Source organism: Eucalyptus grandis, chromosome 3 (genome assembly GCF_016545825.1).
Source record: "Eucalyptus grandis isolate ANBG69807.140 chromosome 3, ASM1654582v1, whole genome shotgun sequence".
Classification (NCBI taxonomy): Eukaryota; Viridiplantae; Streptophyta; class Magnoliopsida; order Myrtales; family Myrtaceae; genus Eucalyptus; species Eucalyptus grandis.
Window position 1 is genome coordinate 59953662 of NC_052614.1, and position 21678 is coordinate 59975339.

The 21678-nt window shown below is 38.7% G+C and overlaps 2 protein-coding genes across 11 annotated transcripts; both read left to right on the top strand.

The window, feature by feature from the left end:
* Positions 1-2069: 2069 nt before the first annotated feature.
* LOC104440141 lies at positions 2070-12674 on the top strand. Of its 10 annotated transcripts, none has more exons than XM_039307974.1 (10): positions 2077-2443; positions 2624-2674; positions 2822-2965; positions 3127-3180; positions 3328-3837; positions 3936-4082; positions 4177-4248; positions 4340-4535; positions 4719-4766; positions 6998-7086. In XM_039307974.1, exons 1-8 carry the CDS (start codon positions 2356-2358, stop codon positions 4384-4386), a joined length of 1113 nt encoding a protein of 370 aa, XP_039163908.1. In that variant the 5' UTR covers positions 2077-2355; the 3' UTR covers positions 4387-4535; positions 4719-4766; positions 6998-7086. The 10 variants fall into 10 exon arrangements, with proteins under 10 accessions (XP_039163905.1, XP_039163906.1, XP_039163908.1 ...); XM_039307967.1 differs by lacking the exon at positions 4340-4535 and adding an exon at positions 11878-12674 and having other exon boundaries at positions 2096-2443; positions 6998-7442; XM_039307968.1 differs by lacking the exon at positions 4340-4535 and adding an exon at positions 7570-8327 and having other exon boundaries at positions 2096-2443; positions 6998-7442.
* On the top strand, positions 7230-12483 carry LOC104438038. Its single transcript, XM_039309868.1, has 2 exons — positions 7230-7442; positions 11878-12483. Exons 1-2 carry the CDS (start codon positions 7230-7232, stop codon positions 12481-12483), a joined length of 819 nt encoding a protein of 272 aa, XP_039165802.1.
* Positions 12675-21678: the final 9004 nt, after the last annotated feature.

Below are 21678 nucleotides of genomic sequence, written 5' to 3' on the forward strand. Positions count from 1 at the left end.
CATCATTTGCCATAGTTACGTTATGCGCGTTAAAATAAGAAACTGGACAATTGCAAATGGCCTTTTATTGATTGGCAATAAGCGCCGAGGGAGTCGCACTGACAAGCGCACTGACAAGCTTTTCGGTCTCTCTCTTGTCCCTTCCGTGTAGATGCATGGTCTCTGCCTCTTTCATATCTTTTCATGGGAGACACCTAGCGAAGTGTCAAAATCAATCTCGGGACACCGAACTGTCCTCTTGAGGATGTAAGCAATGACGTGATGCGAATATTTAGAGAAAAAGTAAGAATGTCACATCCGCGTGGGGGGTAACTTTGGCAGCATACTCGACTCCAATGACCTCTTCAGGGCTCCGTACAGTAACATTTATGTTCACTTCTTTTTTCTCTCCGAAATAAAAAGAATAAAAATTCGTTTAGTAATATTAATTAATTTTTATATATTTTCAAAATAAAAAAAAGATCAGAAAATAAATTTGAAACAGAAAAATGTGGCATTTATTCTCAGAAATAATTTTCTGAAATAAGTCATTTTCTTTCTTTTTATTTTTTATTTTCTTCTTTTCTTCTTTTTCCATGTCGTCCATTGCCCTTATTGTCCACCACCACCACCTGCAGGCCATTGCACCCACTGCTACCCGATGGTGAGCGGCAGGTGGCCGTAAAGGAAGAAGAAAAAAGGAAAAAAAATAGAAAAAATTATTTAAAAATTATAAAAAATTTTACGCCACAAAAAAAACTTATGGATCATACTAAATATATTCCTATTCTTTTTTTTTATTTCGAAAATAAAATTTTTATATAATTACAAAGTACGTTATTTTATCCAAAAACTATTTTAGAGAGTAAAAATAAAAAAATTAATTTTTTTCAAAATTATTTCAAAAATAAAATGTTACCAAATACACCTTAAATCGCTCAATTAGAGCCCAAAAGGTGCTGGAACAAAGACGTCCTTTCGTGGCACGTGTATAATTAAAGAAGATAAGGTGCTCAATAATTTCCATACATTATTGCACATTTTCAGACATGTCCGTGTCAACATTAAAAATAAAAATAAAAAGACATGTCCGTCTCCCACGTAGCGCGTGGAAAAAGATCCATTTCTATATTTCAAATATGAGCTCGTTCCGTTGATTAACTTTCAATCTAAATTCTTATCCTCCCCATCTTCCTAACTCTTTCAAGGATAACATAAATTCTATATTCTGTTAATTATTTTTTCTTATAAATTTTTTTGGACATTAAGCTTTTTAGAAATTTCACATCAAGCTAAATGTGTATAGTATTTTATTGATTGAGGATGATGATGTTCTAATTTTATGAGGTAAAAGTAAAGATATCATTGCGTTGTTTTTAACAAGGAGGGCGCAGCAACACAATTTATATTCAGACTATTGTCAAGAAGATGGTTTGAAATTAACCAACTTTTGTAAAGAAATTGTGACGACGTTAGTAAAGAACGGAATGGCAGAATAAAGGCATTGCATGGAGCAATTCTAAAACACTTTTCGACTAGACATTTGATGTCTGAGAAAGATCTGATGATGATCTGCAATTATTGTTGAGCAAATACATGTGGTCAGGTAGCCCAGTTGAACTCCATAAACAACAACAAACTGCTAAGAAGTTCACTCAATCATCGTGTTTAATGCTTGCAAAATCGATTTCCTTATCTATGCATGATTCTTTTCCTCGCTCCATTCTATTGAACGAGAAGAGGGTCTGGGATAATTTATGTCGTAGTCTTTTGGAAGTGGGCATTCTTTAACTGTACATTTGGTGGCGGCGATTGAGAGTTTTTCTAGACTTCTTGCTAAATTTTGTGGAAGTAAAGGAATTTTCTTCTCATTGTTACGGCCTAAAGTTGAAGCTCACTTGCGTTATTTTATACTAATGAAATCTCGAAATTCAATGATACTAGTGTTCCTTCTCCGAGTGAGACTAAGTCTGTCTTTATCTTTCAAGAGTGATTAAGCCAACGATCGGCTTAAGACTTCCTCAAAAACACTAATTATATGCCGCTAGAGTTTCAGCTACTACCTTGCGGCTACCATTGAATGATTGCGGCTTCAAAATATGCTCATCCTTACCCATGACCATGAGGCATGAGTCTTTAAAATATCGCACTCACGGTTTTTAATGGAATATTGCTGGCAACACGCATTAATCAAATGGCTGAGATTAAAACACTCGAATCCAACGGCTGAGGAGAAACATGACAAAGTTGTCATGCACAAAAAGCACGGGATTGCGAAAGAGGCCACGCAACTAAAGCCGATTGGCATCACAGCTTCAACTTTCTAGGAAAGCAGAAAATCTCTGTTGCTAGAAAGACTGTCAGGAGAGCAACCCGATGGCGACGCTGCCAAGCGAACAACATGGGAACTCAAATCCGGCGGAACCACCGGCAGATGTTCATCTTCAAACCGAGAAAAAATACGGTATAAGCGATTTGGTCTTAAAATAGGCTGGAATTTGTATATTCTCGTGGTTCTTTTTCTTTGCTTTATCATCGAGCAAACATAGCCGTGACCTTGGGTAGGAAAAAGATTAAAAAATCAGTATGAGGACTTTGTGCTCACTCTTTCTTCTACATGCTCTTTCTTCTACGTATATCGAAGATGTCCATGTAACCGTTGGATCAGCTCCTTCTCAATCCAGAGGTACCTCAGGTGCGTTATCCCTCGAAAGATTTATTTTGTTGTGCTATTAGTATTTGGGGCGGATCTTGATGACATTGTTCTTTTCTGGGACACTTCTCAATATCTACATGGAAAAAGTCTTAACAAAATGGCTTGAAAAGTTCGCATCCATTGCAGAAATATCGAAGAAGGAAGTTCATAACCCACCATCATTGCAAGTTGCATTCAGGGGCGATTGGGAATCTGCTAAAAGATTTTTCGGACAAGATTCTGCTTCAAACATAGCCCTGACCTTGTGTTTCCAAACCGAGAAAAAAGATGGTAAAGCGCTTTGGTCTTTAAATACGCTGAACTTGTATTTTCTCACGGTTCTTTTTTCTTTGATTTATCATTGAACAAACATAATTCCGACCTTGGCTTGGAAAAAGAGGAATAAAAAAATCATTTCGAGAAGGACTGGGTGCTCATTGTTTCTCCTACAGAAGTCAAAGATGAAACCATTGGATCAGCTCCTTCTCAATCCAGAGATGCCCTAGGTGCGGTATCCCCCTACAGATTTATTGCATCGTGAAATTAATATTTGGGGCGGATCTTGATGAAATTGTTCTTTTATGGGACACTACTCAATGTTTGCAAGGAAAAAGTATCAACCGAATGGCCTGAAAAGTTTGCATCCATTGCAGAAATATCGGAAATCGTAGTGGGGGAACAATATTACCGGCCATTGTTGCAAGCTGCATTCAGGGGCGATTGGGAATCTGCTAAAAGATTTTTCGAACAAGATCCTGCTTCAATGGTGGCCAAAATAACAAGGAGATCAGAAACGGTGCTTCACATAGCCGCTTTGAGTGCACAAGACCAATTTGTTGAGAACCTGGTTGAGCTCTTGTCTCCGTATCCGCAAGCCCTTGCAATGGTTGATTGTGATCGCCGGACAGCCCTCCACAATGCTGTCCAGTGTGGAAGGATAAAGATGGTCAAGGCATTAGTTAGAAGGAATACTGATTTGACTTTACTTGCAGATAAGAAAGGACATGTTCCTCTCATAATATCTACTTTTAAAGGTTCTGCGCATAAGGAGATCGCCTGGTTCCTGGCGAAAAATATGACAGAACTTGAGCGGCCAAGTCTTCCCTTCATCAGGGACTCTGCGATTGACTTAATTATAGAACTCACCTTCGCTGGTCAGCATGGTAACATCACCATCACTCTTTTATCTTAATTACCATATGTTTTTTCCTTCATTCTGGGCTTAGTTTTCCTGATCAACTTTGCTGGTGAATTCGTATAGATATCGCCCTTTATCTAGTTGGACGACACCCTCATTTACTTACCAAGAAAAGAAGAAACTTATCTGTATTGGGTGTGTTGGCGAGGATGCAATCTCACTTTCTCAGCGTAACCAGGCTCAGTGTTTTGGAAGCATTGATTTTCAAATGTCCGTACTCTCTGCACTCACATTCCTTCATTACTGATATCCTTCAAGAAAATAATACCTGGCTCATCACCTGCCCTTTTGTACCTGAATGAAGGTATTCCAGTGGACTTGAACTACAAACCAAGAGATGAAAATTCAAGGAATATGCAAACCTCAATGGACCCAGGTTGGTGTGCATTTATACAATTGGGATTTACCCTTCCATAATTTGAACTTAAGTCAATATTCTAAGATTGATTCCCTCCCTGCTTGCAAAGAAAATCGAAATGATTGTTTCTTTGTAGGATCTATTATGGCTCCTTGACCACATATGATTCAACCAAGTGCATAAGCATTGCATGACTTATTTAATGGAAGATGTAACGAAAGAATTACAACGCAACTAGTATGCGAGGAACTGCAAAACGAAGAGGAGATACACTGATTGGGTTCTCATTTATATCTCTGTAGCAGGTCACTTGCAATCCCAGCTATCAATCCATGTCCACGTGAATGTTGTTTGTTTTGATATTTGTGACGATCAACCATTGAGTTTGTCAGGGGCAATAATTATAAAGCATGTAGTAAAGTATCTTCATTCACATACACAATGATTTCATATCCACTGACCCAGTTCTCTCTGCAACCTGAATATAGTGCTTCAATATCTTGCAAGTTTACTTTGGAACGCCACCAATATTCTAGGTACGCTTCCGTTTTATGAAGATATTGTCTCCATCTTTGTATCGTCTGTCCAACGAAAAGTTCATGGCTTGTTTGTTTTTGACTTCCTTTGTACGTAGAAAAAGTACCATATTTTTGCCGCAAATCAAAGTAGAAGTTTTATCAGGTCTACAGTCAGTAAAGAAAAGTCCGTAAAAATTCATCATTGGATTAGTGATATGTGAGTTTGAAATTAGTTTTTCAACTCAAATTTTACACATGTCAACCAGCCAAAGATAAATGTGTAAAGTCGTTATATAATTCTTCAATAAATTATTTATACTCAAACAAAACTATATATAACTCTTTATGTCGTTATTTTATATATCGTTGATTTCATGTATTCACCAAATTCTATTGCAAGAGTTGGGCAATTGAAAAAAGTAAAACAAGATTCCTGTGGCACGATTTGATGTTAACCTAATTTCATCTTGCGCTTGGCTAATTGATCTAAGCAAAGGATAGTAAACAAGAGTTTTGTTAACCTAGGACTTCTCCTTCGATCGGGCGAGGCGGAGCTCTCGCCGGCCTAGGGCGGAGCTCAACCTTGCTAGATCCGGCGAGCTGGGCGGGGCTCGGGCCCCGCCCGAGCTCGCTAGAGGTTCGTCGGGCTTTGGTGAGCCGCGAGCTTGCTAGATCTCGGTGGCGGAGCTCGGGCTCGCTTGGATTGGGAGCCGAGCTACTCCGCCCGGTTCGGTGAGCTCGCGACTCGCTAGAGCTCGGCGAAACTCCGGCGAGCTCGGGCGAGATCGGCCGAGCCTCTAGCTTGCCGAATCTAGGGACCAGTCTTGGTCGGCCACTAGGTAGCCGGGCATCATTAGGCGTGCGGCGCGTAGGAAGGAGGAGGAAGCCTGACACAGCAGCGGAGGAAGGAGGAGGAAGGGGAAAAGAAGGAAAAAGAAAAAAAAAAGAAAAAATAATAAATAATAAAAATTTCGATTTTTTACAAATACAAATAATTAAAAATTCATTTTTTTAAAAAATATATATAAAAAACTAATTTTTTGGTCAATTAAAAATATTAAAATTCAATTTTTGATAATTTTTCCCAAACAATTAAATTAGCTAACGAATGGTGGAAAATATTTTCCACTCAAAGTTTAGGTTTCGGCCAAACACCGAAAATATAGTCATTTTCTTGGAAAATGATTTATAAGAAAAATATTTTTCGGAAACATGATATTTTCCGTGAAACGAACGGACCCTTAATAGGAGCAAATTTCTTGGGCCCCAACATAATCGTGCATCCTAGAATTTCATCCTAAGTTATATATCCTAAACAAGCCCCATTGACTACATGGTAGGAGAGTTTGCTTCTCTTCTCATGATTTTGTATTCAAAATTTGTTGGGAGCACTGCAGAAATGAAATCCTAAATACACCAAACTGATATCGGAGAGTATGCGCTTAAGTTTACCCAGGAAAGTAGACCACTCGAAGTTGCGTGCCATCTAACCACTAAAAATATTCTTATAGTTCCCAAAACTTATTCACACCTTTTGCCTTTAGTTTTACTCACCTTGTCATCTTCACCCGACTTTTATATGCGCCCAAAATATCAATAAGCCTTGTCCCTAATTCGTCTATTTTTGTCAAAGAACAAAAACGAAACATAAGTATAATATCGTGTGTATTTTTATCAAGTATGAAGGTATCTTAGAATAGAGTTGAGTTAAAAGTACTGACTATGTTATTTAGGTATCACGAGTAAACTCTAATGTGACGTACAATTGTTTGACCTCATGAAGAAGTTTTGATTATATTAGAGACGGATAGAATGGAGAAAAACAAATATTTGCTCTTGTTATGAGCATAAATAACAACACAATGGATTGGACTATTAATGTGATTTTTTTTTATTACGAGCTGCTATGCATTTTGAACAATATTAATTTTCTATAATTTTATCTATGCAAAAATTACTATGATTTACTCTAGCTAGACACTTGTCATTAGCGTGGTTATTTTTAGAGTTGTTCTATCAGGTCAAATTTTATAATTGTATTCTCTTAAACACCATTTACATTATAAACATCTACACATTTCCTTCATCCCTTCTCTCTGCCCTTCTGAAACAACTTCAAGGACGATCACTTTCTTCACTTACCCTCTCATCACTTCTGCTTTCTTCACATCCTACTATTTTTTTCTTTTTCAATAGTAAAATCCGATTTTCGTCTCTCCATTTTTCATTTTTTTCTCAAAATTTTATAGTTCCTCCAATCAAGAGGATTCACGAGGTGAAGCTGAAACATGGGGCAGCAGTCGAGTTGGCAAAACAAGTTTGCCACGCGATCTCTGATATGAAACCTACCGAAATCACCGACTTTTTCCTGGAGAGGAACCTGTTGGGTTTTGCTATAACCAAGGGAAACAGTGAACTCGTGAAGATATTTTTCAGTTTTTCCCGCAGCTTATTCGGATTTCGCCTAATGGTGAGAGTTTGATGACACATGCTGTGAAGTCTCGCCAAGAAAGGATTCTCTCACTCTTCTTGAAGATAAGCTCAACCAATGAGTTGTCATTAGTGCCGGCGCCTACACCGGAAGAAGCAGACAAGATGATGCTCGCAGCAGCGAAGTACGACTCTGATTTTGATGCTGCAACTTATGTCTCCGGAGCAACTTTTCAAATGCAAAGAGAACTCCAATGGTTTAACGTAAGTATATTTTTTTTCTCTATATTTAATAACCGCGCTTAATGATAGTTACTGTGTCTTCTTAACAAATTTATTAGAATATGACGACTACACCTTTATAATATACATAGAACTTTTTTTGTAGCAGTCAGGCGATACCTGGCCAGCTTTCCACACCACAATTTATGGGCACACTGCCTCACATCCATCTGGTGCTCAGGATTTTACTTCTAAAATATCTCCAACAAATCTTGAATTCAAGACTCCTAAGAAAAGAATAAACTTCCTTGACATCTAAATCGACACCGTATTGGTACATATAACTTTTAAATTTCACATGCTAAACAAAAATTGAAAAAATAAGTTGAGAAACAACACTGTATCCTTGGAGCAGTTTACAAAAAATGAGGGAGGCTGATTAGAGAAATTGGGGCACTATAAACTGATTGGAACTCATCATAATTAAATTGCATAAGAATTCTACTATTACAACGACGATTCACCATTCAATCTAAACCAAGACTCTTTCTTAAATCCGACTGACTCTTTATATAGGTGTCTTCCACGATGCAATTATGCAAATAATTTATTGTGTACAAATTTTATTTGGAGCCCCAAAAAACATTTAAATTAGTTTTCCTTATATTTTCCCGTAACTTTGCTAGTTCTTATGTCATTTTTTTAATTAAGATGATAATGTAGTTCAAATATAATTAAATGTGTGTAGATGGATAATTCTCTAATTAAAGCAGTATGACGTGAATCTTCTCTTTTTAAATTGAAAGGTTAGCAAGAAAAATGTTAAAAAAGTCCTAAACCTTTTGTATTTATGCCAATTTAGTTATAAATCTTTTTTTGGTGCCAATTTAGTCATAAACTTTTTTATTTGATGCCAATTTAGTTCTTTCCGGCTAATTTTGGCAAGATTTTGCTGATTGGATGCCAGGCTAGCCGACGTGGCATGATCGGCATTGATGTGGACAACTTTTAATAATATTTTAATATTTTTTTTTTTTTTTCCCTTCTCCTCCTCCTTCCTCCAGTCGGTTCTTTGGACCTTGGCGATCGGCCAAAGGCAATAGTCGGCAAGGCTCGAGCCCTTGCCAATGGCTGCGATGGTAGCCTCGTCTTTGGGTGGTGAGGCCTCGACCTCGCCTGATTTGGTGAGGGTGAGCCTTGCCAACCTGGCGCGAGGTCGCCCTTGTGACCTAGGAGGCCTTGAGCTGGGTGGCGAGGCTCAACCCTCGCTAGCTCGGTGCAAGGCTGCCCTTGCGGCTTGGGAGGCCTCAAGTTGGCTTCGCACTAGGCGGCAAGGCTACCATCGCGGCCACCGGCCAGGGCTTGAGCCCTCGCCGGCCGTCACTTTTGGTTGGTCACCGAGGTCCGGCGACCGACTAGAGGAAAAAGAAAAAGAAAAAGAAAAAGAAAAAGAAAATTCAAAGTTCAAAAATATTAAAATATTATTAAAAGTTGACATTAGTGCCGAATTGGTCACCAGTCAGCAAAATGTTTAGTCGAAAGGACTAAATTGGCACCAAGTAAACATGTTTAGGACTAAATTGGCACCAGAAAAAGGTTTAGAACTAAAATTGGCATAAATACAAAAGATTTAAGACTTTTTTAACACTTTTCCCAAAGGATAGCGAAGTTCATTTATGATCACTATTTCTATTTGAATAGCTATTGATTCAAGAACACTTCTCATTGGTTATTTTAGCAATTAACTAAAATTTTACTCTGGTAAATTACTGTCTAAAAAAAAAAGCGAGATATCATGAAGCATTTACTATATATTTACCTTTGTTTCATATCTAACTCTCTATTCTCTTCGTCATGAAAAAAAGTTAGGAAAAAATTGTGCCTTTTCTGTTTCCCCATGGCAGGACGCCAACACGTCTCTCCAAATGTTTAATGAGGATAATAGAAAGAACTAGATGGTCTATTAACAATATCGGATAACGATTTGTAGGGAAAAGATTAGTGAAGAAAACAGAATTTTTTAGTAAAGCAAGTAAAAATTGGGTGAAGAACTGAGGGAAGCGACGTAGTGAATTTTAGACCTTCTATTAGATAGCAAAATTTTGAGAGGGGGAGAGGGAGAGAGGGAGAGAGAGGGAGGAAGTTGGGGGGGGTGTAAGAGCATGGATTTGAAAGGTTGTATGATTCAAAGGAAGATAAATGAATATGATATAAAATTTGAAACTCAAGAGTTGTGCCCTTAGTCGTGAATACGAGAAGAGGAATTTTGACATATAAAAAGCGAAGAAACACCTCAGAATTTTTAATAAAAAAAAGTCAGAAGATATATATATCTTTGAAGAAGAGGATGTAATGTTGCCTTTTGGGTGAAAGTGCCAAGGGTTTTGATACCAAAGGGAGGGAGATTTAGGTGGCCTCAAAAGTACGACCAAGGAAATGCTCACTACAGGGCATTTGATAGGACCGCCTAACAAATTCACCTCAAGGATATAAGGCATATGAAGAGTGGATACTCACTTCAAAGAGATCCACCTTAGGACACAAGGTATGGAACTCACCACACTATGGAATTCATCAAATGAGTATAGAGCTAAGGGAACTTTAGTCTTCGTTTCTAAAAATTCGATAGGACACTCACTTACCCTCAATGAAATCTTAAGATGGTTTTGTATAGATTCACAATTTCAAACAACATTCCTAGTATAGGCAAATCCAATACACTAACCTTTTATTTACCAATAAAAGACTAACAATCCTTAGACAAAATGTAAATACTAATGACTATTGACTCAACTCTAGAGAGATAAGGATATCATAAGTATCATAATTTTTTTGTATTTACTTGAGTGCCATAACTTTTTTTTTAATAAACCACTTATGTGTCATAACTTACCAAAAAGAAAATATTCATTTGAATGCCATAATTTTCAATCAATCATTAAGTGTAAAAAAATTCTAAAAACATTCATCTAAGTATTGCAAATCTAACGTGGCATAATACTTGTGGTGAAAGTTTTAAAAAAAATTATGCCACTTAAGTGATCGATTGAAAAGTTTTATGGCATGCAAGTGATTGAAAAATGTTATGGTACTCAAGTGATTAAAAAAAGAGAGTTATGATACTTAAATAAGCGTCATATAAAGGTTATGACACATGTGATGTGCTTTCCCAACTCTAGAAATGAAATGCAATGTATTGGTCTAAAAAAACACATGGACATACTGACTCATTTTCGGATTTTTACCAATTCTTCGTATTCTGTTCATAACTTCTTCTATAATACTCCAAATTTTATGAAATTTCATTCATTTGAAAGTAGACACGTGGGGCTTTTCCATCCATATGTTGTTTGACCATATTGAAGCACAATATCATCATCACAGCTCAGATGAAAGTGACGCTTGAAGTTCTTCCCGTAGAGATGGACTTAACCTCTAAAGAATTTTACAATGGGTGTTGGATAAGTCTTAATATCCTTGATTTGTTCTTTTATCATTCTCACCAGATCGATGAAAAGACTTGTTCTCAAGCATGTCTCATTCTCATTATCGATGTACAGACAAAAAATTAATGTCATAAAGAGCAGTCGAGACTATAATTTTCAGGCCATTTAATCGTGTAAACATTTTCATCAACTCTCTTTAAGACTCGAAATGAGCCATCAGTTTTTGGTTTGATTTTTACTGCATGCCTAGAAAGATTCACTTTCTAAGATTAATTTGATAGGTCGATGTGGTCGAAATAAAAGCATTGATCGCAAAATTATATATTGTCAAACTTCTCCCTTAAGAGGAAAACCCAATGGGATATCAATATTATCGAACATAGCATCATGGGTGTCGTTAAATGAAGGATGCAACCTGATTGGGATCTCTTGCTTCATGTTCTTGATTCTCGGCAATGTTATTGTTACCAAAAACCTCTTTGAATGGTCAGGAGCCAGTAGATGAAGTCTTTCAAGATGTTGACTTTGACATCAAATCCATAAGAATCGCGACTCCTTTGACGATGAGCAAAGGAGCCTCTTGCGAGATATTATGGGATCACTATCAACTATTTTGAAAGCTTAAGTTATTAGATAAATACGTAATTTATTATTTAAATACTCTAACACTCCTCATCACTTTTAGTATGGTTTTTTGCCTAGTAGTGAACGTGGAAATTTAATTGGTGAGACAAATAGGGCATGGAAAGATTTGAACTCAAGATTTCCAACTTTGATATCATATGAAATTTTGTGGGACTACTGACAACTATTCTCAAAATTTAAGCTATTAGATAAATGCGTGATTTATTATTTAAATATTCTAACACCTCTTCGTTAGATATGTTAGAGCAAACATCACGGAAAGGGTAATCTCCTCTTCTTTGTCTTCTTCTTTACTATCATAACGGGGATTGTCACGTCTCAACAAATGAGATTTATCCAATTATTTTCGGAGTATTGTAACTTCTGTTTGTGACTTTTATGCATAGGCTGTGGAAAGGTGGCTTTTCCCTAATTTTAGAACCTTCAAACACGAAGGGAAAGCATACTGGCAAATATTCACAGAAGAGCACGGAGTGTTGCTTGAGAAAGGAGAGAAATGGGTCAAGCACACAGCAGATAAATGTATGCTCGTCTCAACTCTAATTGCCACAGTATTGTTTGCTGCTGCTTTCACTGTACCCGGTGGCAATAATGACAAGACTGGAATCCCATTGTTGTTAGGTCGGGACTCTCTCCTAATTTTCGCAATTTCAGATGCATTAGGTTTGTTTTCTTCCGTGACATCTATCTTGCTATTCTTGGCCATCTTAACTTCTCGGTATGATCCAGAAGATTTTCTTGACTCATTGCCTAAGAAGATCATTATGGGCCTTGTTTTTCTCTTCCTCTCCTTGGCTTTCATGCTGGTGGCATTCGCTGCAACTCTCATAATTGTGCTTGATAAGAGACTGGAGTGGGTTCTCATTCCCATCACTCTGCTGGCCTTTGTCCCCGTGATTTTATTCGTATTACTACAGCTTCCCCTGCTATACCAAATGGTTAAGTCCACTTATGGACCCAGTATCTTTTGTCCTGAGAGCATATGGGAGTGAGGCATATTTTTGGATGTGATCACGTGATTGACGAATATGTTTTGAAAGTGTATGCCTTCATTATAGTTGGTTGTTTGTAGTGGGGCCAATGCAATATTTAATGTATTTCCTAAAAGTATTTGAACAATTACTATGTATCATGCTTCCCTACCTTGGTACCAAAGATCTATTATGATTTGATCAATTTAAAATTTCAGCCTATAGATACTTCAAAATTGAATTGACACATGCATAAATAATTTTTGTTTAGCATCCAGTACCAAAATATACTCAACCTTGGAATCAAACTTTTTGAAAATTAGCTTTTTTTAGCGTTATGTTTTATAATTTAGATGCAGAAATTTTTTCCATGAGCTTAAACATTCAGCCTCCAGGTATTTCAAAATATAACCTATACAAACAATTATCTTGAACGTTTATTACCAACATACGCACAATCATATAATACAACTTTCACTCATGGAATTAGAGATGAACAATTATTTATAGAAAAATATATATATATACAAAATTTGGTTGATAAGAATTATACCAAATGTAGACTTCAATCTTTTGAACTATAAAGTAATTGGAATCATACCACTTATAAGACTTTGTTTATATTAATTGTGAAATAGATGGAATTAAACTGATGCCGCCCGTAGTAAGCTTTCTACCCAACCCAACAATTCGAAACTACCCATTACTTCCGATATACGTTGTTATTTTTGTGGAGAGATGAGTCATCGTGCTAGTAATTATTGAAATGACAAGAATCAACCAGCTAGTAAAGTTTTCTTAGTGAAAAATGAATTGGATGAGGACGCAGAGGAGCCATATGAAGAAGAATTGAAAGATGACAAAGTCGCTACGGAAGAAGAACAAATAATACATGTTGATTCAGGTGAACTTCTCAAGATGAAGAAAATTTTTCTAACTCCTAAAGATGACACTAGAGATAGGTAGTTGCACACAACTATTTTTCACTCGGCCTTATTGACACCTAAATTTTTGCCCAATGATCATTTACGAAAAAATGGGAACTTGTTTTTCCACAAAAAATTTCATGCCAAATTCTTGCATATAGATTACCTAAGTGTTTAGTATAGGCTTTTTTTAATGGAAGACATTTTTCCTTAAAAAAAAAAGAAAAAAAGAGAGAAAAAAAAAATGCAAGTTGGGGCCAAAATGCAATTTCCAAAAGTTGAGGGACCAATTCGTGAATTTTACAAAATTTTTGTCACACCGCAGGCCCTACCCTTGGCGCGAGAATGCGACATCCTTAGCTTCAAGATTAACTCACAATGTCCCATGAGGCGTCACTATCCTATAGATTTTATCTTTGATTTTAAGCACATGCGGAAGTGTGCAATCTCTAATCACCCTTTCAATCAACAATCAAACAATGGATAGTCGGAGAGAAAACACACACATACTGCATAACTTCCCAACTTTATTTATCTAATCAGAACGTTTACAAATTTACAAGCCCTCACTTCTAAGGCCATTCTAATTCGGTCATCCCCATACACTCAAAAAGATATCAAAAGGGGGGGCTGAAAGTTGCAAGGGGAGCCTATCTCCTTTACTGAGATCTAACCAAAAAGTGGCTTTCCTCCTTGGTCCTGCTACCTAAGCATCATCCACTAGGCTTTCTAGCAAGCTTGCATCCCCGCCCGGTCCAGGGGGACCAAGCAACTCATATGGGGTCCAAAGAGGTATCCATCGAACCATGCATACCATGTCCGATAGTAATGCGGGACAAGGCCACGGTACCCCTGGTCAACCCAAACAGTGGTGGTGACCTGTTGGAAAACAGCGTCCTCCCTAAGCACGTCTAGCACAACAATCTCCATGCTAATAGGCGCCCTAAAATGCATGAAGCGATGAGGTAAGGGGTCTATACCTATTGACCTGAAAAAGGTTAAACAACAACAGTGAATTAAAAACTCAATAAGTAAAGATCCTAAACCTCATATAGGCGGATGCCTCACATTAGAGCATTACGATTTTTGACCTAAACATGTCGATGGCAGAACAATAGCAAAGCCTAAGCTTTGCTGTAACAATAAACGTGATGAAACCTATCCTTAACCGAAGTCCATCGAATCCTAAACAAAGACACATAATCCACATGTGTCACAATTAGTGCAAATAATAGTTACAATATTTACAAGTAACGAATATGAGCATCCACAACATTGTCAAAGCCTTCGAGACTCAAACAACCACCTTCAAGACATCTATATGCCTCTCACTTTATAAATAATGACAATCATAGCATGCACGTCTTATAAGTCATTAAAATGACAATTAAACCATGCATGTATCTCATGCATCTCATATATGTCACGCTTCGATCCTCAAGCACGCACCCATCTCTTACTTGATCGATTAAATAAGGACGTCCCAGGATGCATCGTCGACTCTTTCATTTTATATATGCATGCATAAGCATATAAATAATCCCCAGACAATAAAACAATGGGATAAGAAAGTAGGACCAATTTTTCACAAAAAGACCTTTTATAAACACACAGGCTTATATACAGAAGCCTACAAAAAGGGAATCGACTTTCACCAAAATAGAATTGCCCTATGACTAGCTAGTTAGACAAGGACGCCTATTCTTCGGGCTTCACCTTCTAACTTTGGGCTCGAGTCCTCCACCGATGTCAACTAGGGACCTGCAAATGATTATACAATAACTAGTGAGATAATGTCTCAGCAAGTTCAATCCATTAAGACCTGATTAGGAAGCAAATACGCCTTAGGGGTTGCCTCAGCACAACCACGAGTCAGAGGACTTACCTTGGCCTCAGTCTCCTTCCTGCAAGTCAATATAATTCAATATTTCATATCAACCATCAAATCACTCAATCAGATCGAATCATTGATCAATCGACCCAGTCGATTACATGTCACCAAGACCATCTCTTGGTCAGCCCCATTCAATACTATCTATGAATCCGATCAAAATCCAGGACTCCTCATTGTAATTGAAATATAGATAGTATATTATCCTATCTCCATATGATATATAGAGCAATCAAGTGAGTATGCATAACGTTCTATCTCAAAGACGACATATAGAGTCATTGAGCTGTTATAACATACCTGTGCATAACGTTCTATCTCCAAGACGACATATAGAGTCATCAAGCCATTATAACACATCGTTGGATCATATCGTCCTTTCTCCAATATGACATATAGAGTCACCGAGTCGGTATACAAGCAATTCCTTTTCAAGATGACATATAGAGTCATCAAACTATTATAGTATAACGTCCATTTTCCAAGATGACATACAAATCATCGAGCTGTTATAGTATTTTTGTTCTGAAGACATAATCAATTTACCATTTTTATCATACTCGATAAAAATACACGTGTGGGTACACGGCTGGCCTTAGCCAAAATAACCTCCCACTATTTTCAACAGTCCCAAAATAGATTTTTCGCTGTAAACCGACGCCCAGTAATTTTCTAGTTAATCACCAAATTTAATTAATTTAGGAATAAAATCCTAAAATCACAATTAAATCAATTTAGCATAAATTAGAGCTCAAATAATTAAACAAACCACACCACAACAATCAATATAAAATTCCGGTCACCGACTATCCCAAGTTAATTTTCGAAAAATAAATAAATAAATAAATAATTATGAAAATATTAAATAAATAGCAATAAATTCAACTTAGGCCCGTAATGCCTAATTGGACGCCGAAACGGACTCGGAAAAATTCCAAGGTTCGTTAATTAAATAATAGAACGTGTCTACTCACTAAGTACACTAACTAACCACCTAATATGCATCGTCAATTAATTAGATTAACTAATCTAATCTAATCTATCCACTTAATCTATCTTGGCCTAAACCAATCAACCCCTAAGCATAATTAACCTACTAAGCGAAGATTAGTGAGATCAACTCATTTGTTTGGCAAGCTGATTGGTTCAAATCGATGGGGACGCAACGGGGAACGACTAACTCCAAAGCGGGCCTAGCTTTCGGGGTCGGGAACAACCTCAAAATGGGCCTAGACCATGGCTGGAAACTCACAACTTTTGCTTCTGATTTGAGCTACAAAAGAGAGAAACTAAGGCTGAAAGGGGTGGCAAGGATCGGCGAAGGCAGCGGGGATTGGTTTTGGGTCCAAGCGAAACTCGGCGGGCCTCGGCGGCGGCCCACGGTGGTCCAGATGTCCACAGCAGCCTGCTAGACGCACGGCTGGGCTGAGACAATGGCGTGAGGGAGGCGGAGACGCACGGTGGAGGCAAAGCAACAGCGGCACGTCGGTGAGGTAGAGATGGCGATGGGCGGCGTGCATCTTCGGGGCGACTTCGACGGGCTTCTTCGATGGCTGCTGGTTTCGAAAAGCTCCAAGAGAGAGAGAGAGAGAGGGAAGGCTGGCCGGTTGTCTTGAGGGAGAAGGAGGAAGAGATAGGGAACCAAGGGGGCCACAAGCCTTATTCTTCCACTAACTTGTCCCCTTGACCAATTCTCAGCCAAGGCTAGCTTCCATGGCCACAAATCAGTCACCATGGCTTCAAACACAACCCTTGAAGTGGTCCAAAAGGGCTAGGTGTGACGCCTCGACCTACGGCCCTTGATTCGCTAGGGTCGCCACAGTTTACTTACCTTTCACTTATCCTAATAACATGTCACTCTAATACCATTGAGTTATAGTGGGTCCATAAATCCTGGGGGTTCGTATTTTTTTTTTTTAAATTGGTCCCAGCGCAGTTCATATAACGGAAGCAAAATCAAAATTTCCCTACCCCATACTCCAACAAAATAATACAATGCAATGCACACCAACTACGCATTTTATAGATAAGTTAAAGCCGAACCACTTTTATTTACATAACTATGATGGACATCACGAGTCGGTACAACCAAAAAGCCAATGCTTTAACTAAGCTCGACTATAACCCAAAAGTACCCTACTCCACATCAGACATGTACATCAATCCATCATCCAGTGTCGGCTATCCAAAAAGTGTCATCCTCTACCAGTCACACGCGCAATCACACCCAGCCTGGTGCATCGGCCGGTGGCGGCGGCAGCATCCCCATCATCATCCTGTCGCGACGAACATGGATGGACAAGAACTCCTGGACTACAGGGCCATTAGGTAGACCCACATCATACATAACCAAAACACGAACACGGATAAACACCAGTCCACGAACACCAACACAAGCGTGCTCCGAGCACTCGACCTCAACATCGGACGATAAGCCATAAAAAGTACCATGTGTGACAGGTGACAGAGGCATCTCTCAATCTGAAATGTTAGTCTCCAAAGAGGTGAGTACAACCACTCAGCAGTAAAGATCCATCAAACTACACAATGCAACAAGCAAGACAACCAAAGTTTCATGTGAAATGCATATATCATCCATGCAATCATACTTATACCTCCATGAGGTTCATTCAATTAGGCAATTTATGTTCCATGCCATATGCACATACATGCGCATAATTCATATCAACTACACAATCATGTATATATCCCCATGAGATCCATTCAATGCCTTCATGATCGCATTCCCAATGTCATATAGTACTAACTCAATTTCATAGGCAATCCATGCACCATGCCATATGCACACATGTGCATGATCCATATTCTCAATTTTGATATTCAAACGGATCTCATTTCTCTTCCAGGGACCAGTTTTTGCATCCCTCATATCGCTCGCATCCAACCTCGCATTGCGAGGAACCTCCGGCACACACCTCCAGGCATCCGGCACACATCTCCGGGCATCTCGCACCCCAACTGGCATCACGAGGAACCTCCGGCACACACCTCTGGACATCCGGCACACACCTTCAGGCATCTCGAAACTCCCGAGGACATCCGACACACACCTCCGGGCATCCCGACACTCCCGGGGCATCGTCGACTCAAGGGTCCGACAGTATCATCAACATCACAATGTATATTCACATATATGTCTCACTTTCAAAATAGCATTTGATGCAATAATGTCAAAGGTTTCAATCAAATTTTGATGTCATATGATGTGCTAACTGTCACCACATATGCTGTATAAATAAGAACTCAAGACATTTCATCTTACCAAGCAATTTCATTTGTTCTTAAAATAAAACAGTTTCTCGGATAAAACAAAATGCACTTCTTTATTTAAAATTCTGGAAAAATTAGTAAACGATCTTAATAAATTCTAAAAATTTAACATGTTATAAACGAGATCTAGAGGAAAAGGTTTCATGAAGAACATTGTGTCAAAAGAATTTCGTACGAGCCGCTACGGTCCATGCATCACGGCCTTAAAATTTTAAACATCACCCTTGCACAGTTTTATACATAAATTCGGTATAAACCCTAAATCAACTCAGAAAATTTTGAAATTTTGATATGTTATGGAAAAAACCTAGAGGTAAAAGTTTCATGAATAACTCAAAGTCATATTCGTAATAGATCAAAATCTATAGTCACCATAACTCTTCCTAACCCTCGGTAACGGTTTCCAGATTTAACACTTTCAAAGAAAAATCATTTCACCAACCAATACTTGTCCATTTCTTCTCAAATTTTAGTATGTTACTCCTCAAGATGTCACCTACAACTTTCATCAAGAACACGAAGCTAAATTTCGGCTATATAATTACAGAAAATTCACGAAATCGCCAAAGGTCAAGCTGTTTTTCCATGAAACAATTTACTAGCTTGAAGAACTACTCCTACACTTTCGAAATTCCAACATTCAGCATCACAACTCGAGCATTTCTAACATCCATTTCACTTCACACACAACCACAGCAAGCAAAGTGTAGATTAATGGACTCTCACTTGTCTTAAGTTTAATGAAATCAAGCAAGCAAACGGCGACTTGGGGACTTTGGGCGCGGCTTGATCAGCGGCGGAGCTAGGTGGCATCGACGGCGGCTGCTGGGGCACGCACGGCAGGGATGGTCTCCTTCCTCCCTCGCCGAAGCACCCTCACTCCCGCTCAAACTCTCCTCTCTTTCTCTCGGATTCTCTCTCGCTCGCCCGCTCGGTCTCCCTCTCTCTCTTGCGAACACACACACTCTCTCTCTCTCTCTCTCTCTCTCTCTCTCTCTCTCTCGGTTGCTGCCTCGTCCATTCCGCCCCTCTCTCTCTCTCTCTTTTTTCTTCCTTTCACCCTCATGATTAGCTAGTAATCATGAGGTTTTGCATGGCAATGGACACTTGGCTTCAAAGGAAGAACATGTGGCTTCTTCTATGGGACAAATGGAGAGGGTGGCGTGAGCTTCTCCACCCGGCTCCTCCTCCCTTCGTTTGACGGCCTTATGGGCCTCCATGGGCTGCTTGAGCCCAAAAGTCTTGGGGCCAAAAGAAAATCCAAGTAAAAGGCCCACAAACTTCAGAATATAAACCCATAATCCTTGCACCATTATGAAGCATTTTATTATTTTTCTTAAAGAAATAAATTTTGCATTCTCATAATCCAATTGCTTCATATACAACTGCATAGCCAAAGTTCCTGTGTGCAGTCCAACTCTTCAAAATTTTACTCTTAATTTTTCAGCAGGCGTGTGCCTCACGCGCAGTCGACTTCCATCCCTTTGGCACAAAATTAATTTACCAATGTCCAAATTCCTCTCTTATTCCATGTCTACTTAATTGGTATGGTTGAGATTTTTGGATGCCACACTAGGCAAGGGGGCATACGAATTTGCTTGGAAATTCATCCAATTGAACTCTTGTGCTTACTCAAATCAATCAAATTCGGTCTCAATAAAATCAACCGACACTCCATCGATCAAATTGATATTTTTCCTAACCAATTGATCTCACTTGCTTTCCAATTTTGCGGTAAAAAAGGGTCCCTAGCTTTTTCTGGACAAAGACGGCCTTAGGACGACTTTTTTCCAAAAAGTCTATGTTGTAGAAAAATCTTCTGAGAATGAGTTGACATTCCTAGAATTAATTGTGACACGAGAAAACTTTCAATTTCTGAAATCAAATTCAAATTCACGATTTATTTCACTCTGGCGCGTTTTTAGTGTGACCTAGGCCATTAGGTAGTTTTCAGAACTTTTTAGTGCAAATGACCCATTGTTGATTTTCTTCGAGCCACAGTGAATCTCTTTGACACATTGGTGACTCTCGGTTGTCATGAAAATCTCGAGATTTCAAATATGGACACAGGATATCAAAATGATAGAAAAATCAGTCTATTGCCGGCTAACGAGAATTTTTCAATTTAGTGAAGTCACCCACGTTTAGCCACACATCTCAGTCGAACCGACCTATCTCTGATCTCTAATCAATTTACGTTTGTGCTGTAATGATCTCAACAAATGAACACGGTCGCACAGTCGATTCTTGGTCGAATCCTCAAGTCTATTTGCCTTAAAATCTTAATGGCTTCATAGGTAGTCTAGTTATCTCACGAGTGATCAGCTCTAAGAATAGCACTATATGCGTGTCGATGAAATGCCCGATTTATTCAATTGAAAGCAGAATAAAAAATCTAGGATGTCACACCTCTTCCCCTCTTATAAAAATTTTGTCCTCGAAATTTAAACCTTACAATACTTAAGCAAAAAGGTGGGGGTACAAACGCTTCATCGACTCTTCAGTCTCCCAAGTTGTTCCTTTAGTACCGTGGTGCTGCCAGACCACTTTGACCAACATGATGGTCTTTGTACACAGAACTTAGTATTTTTTGTCTAAAATCTGAAACCGGACTTTCAACATATGACACATGGTCATCCACGCCTAATTATTAAAATCAAGCACGTGGGTTGAGTCAGGCTCGTACTTCCTCAACATTGACATGTGAAAGATGTTGTGCACTTGCGCCAATCTTGGCGGCAATGCAAGACGATATGCTAAGGTCTCAATTCTCTAAAGAATTTCAAACGAGCATACGTACCTCGAACTTAGTTTCCCTTTCTTGCCAAAGCGCGAAGTTCCCTTCATTGGTGACACCTTCAGAAAAACATGGGCAGAAGAACAGCCCAAGTGTCATAACTTGGCACGGGAGGACACTTAAGTGCCATAACTTCAAAATGGTACACTTGAGTGCCAGTTTGGAAGTTAAATGGAACACTAAAGTGTTACTCCGGCGAGAATCTGGCCAAATGGCTTACGTGGCAATTTTCCGGCGAGTTTGGTCCAAAATGGCGTCGTTTTGCACGCTGATGTGGCGAGAAAATGCAAAAACGACGCCATTTCGTGTCT

Coding starts and splice junctions, on each gene's coding strand:
- LOC104440141 (XM_039307967.1), top strand. CDS start 2,356: ATGGCGACGCTGCCAAGCGAACAACATGGGAACTCAAATCCGGCGGAA. Junction 2,675..2,821: donor TCAATCCAGAGGTACCTCAG/GTGCGTTATCCC, acceptor CATCCATTGCAG/AAATATCGAAGAAGGAAGTT. Junction 4,083..4,176: donor GGAAGCATTGATTTTCAAAT/GTCCGTACTCTC, acceptor ACCTGAATGAAG/GTATTCCAGTGGACTTGAAC.
- LOC104438038 (XM_039309868.1), top strand. CDS start 7,230: ATGACACATGCTGTGAAGTCTCGCCAAGAAAGGATTCTCTCACTCTTC. Junction 7,443..11,877: donor GAGAACTCCAATGGTTTAAC/GTAAGTATATTT, acceptor TTTTATGCATAG/GCTGTGGAAAGGTGGCTTTT.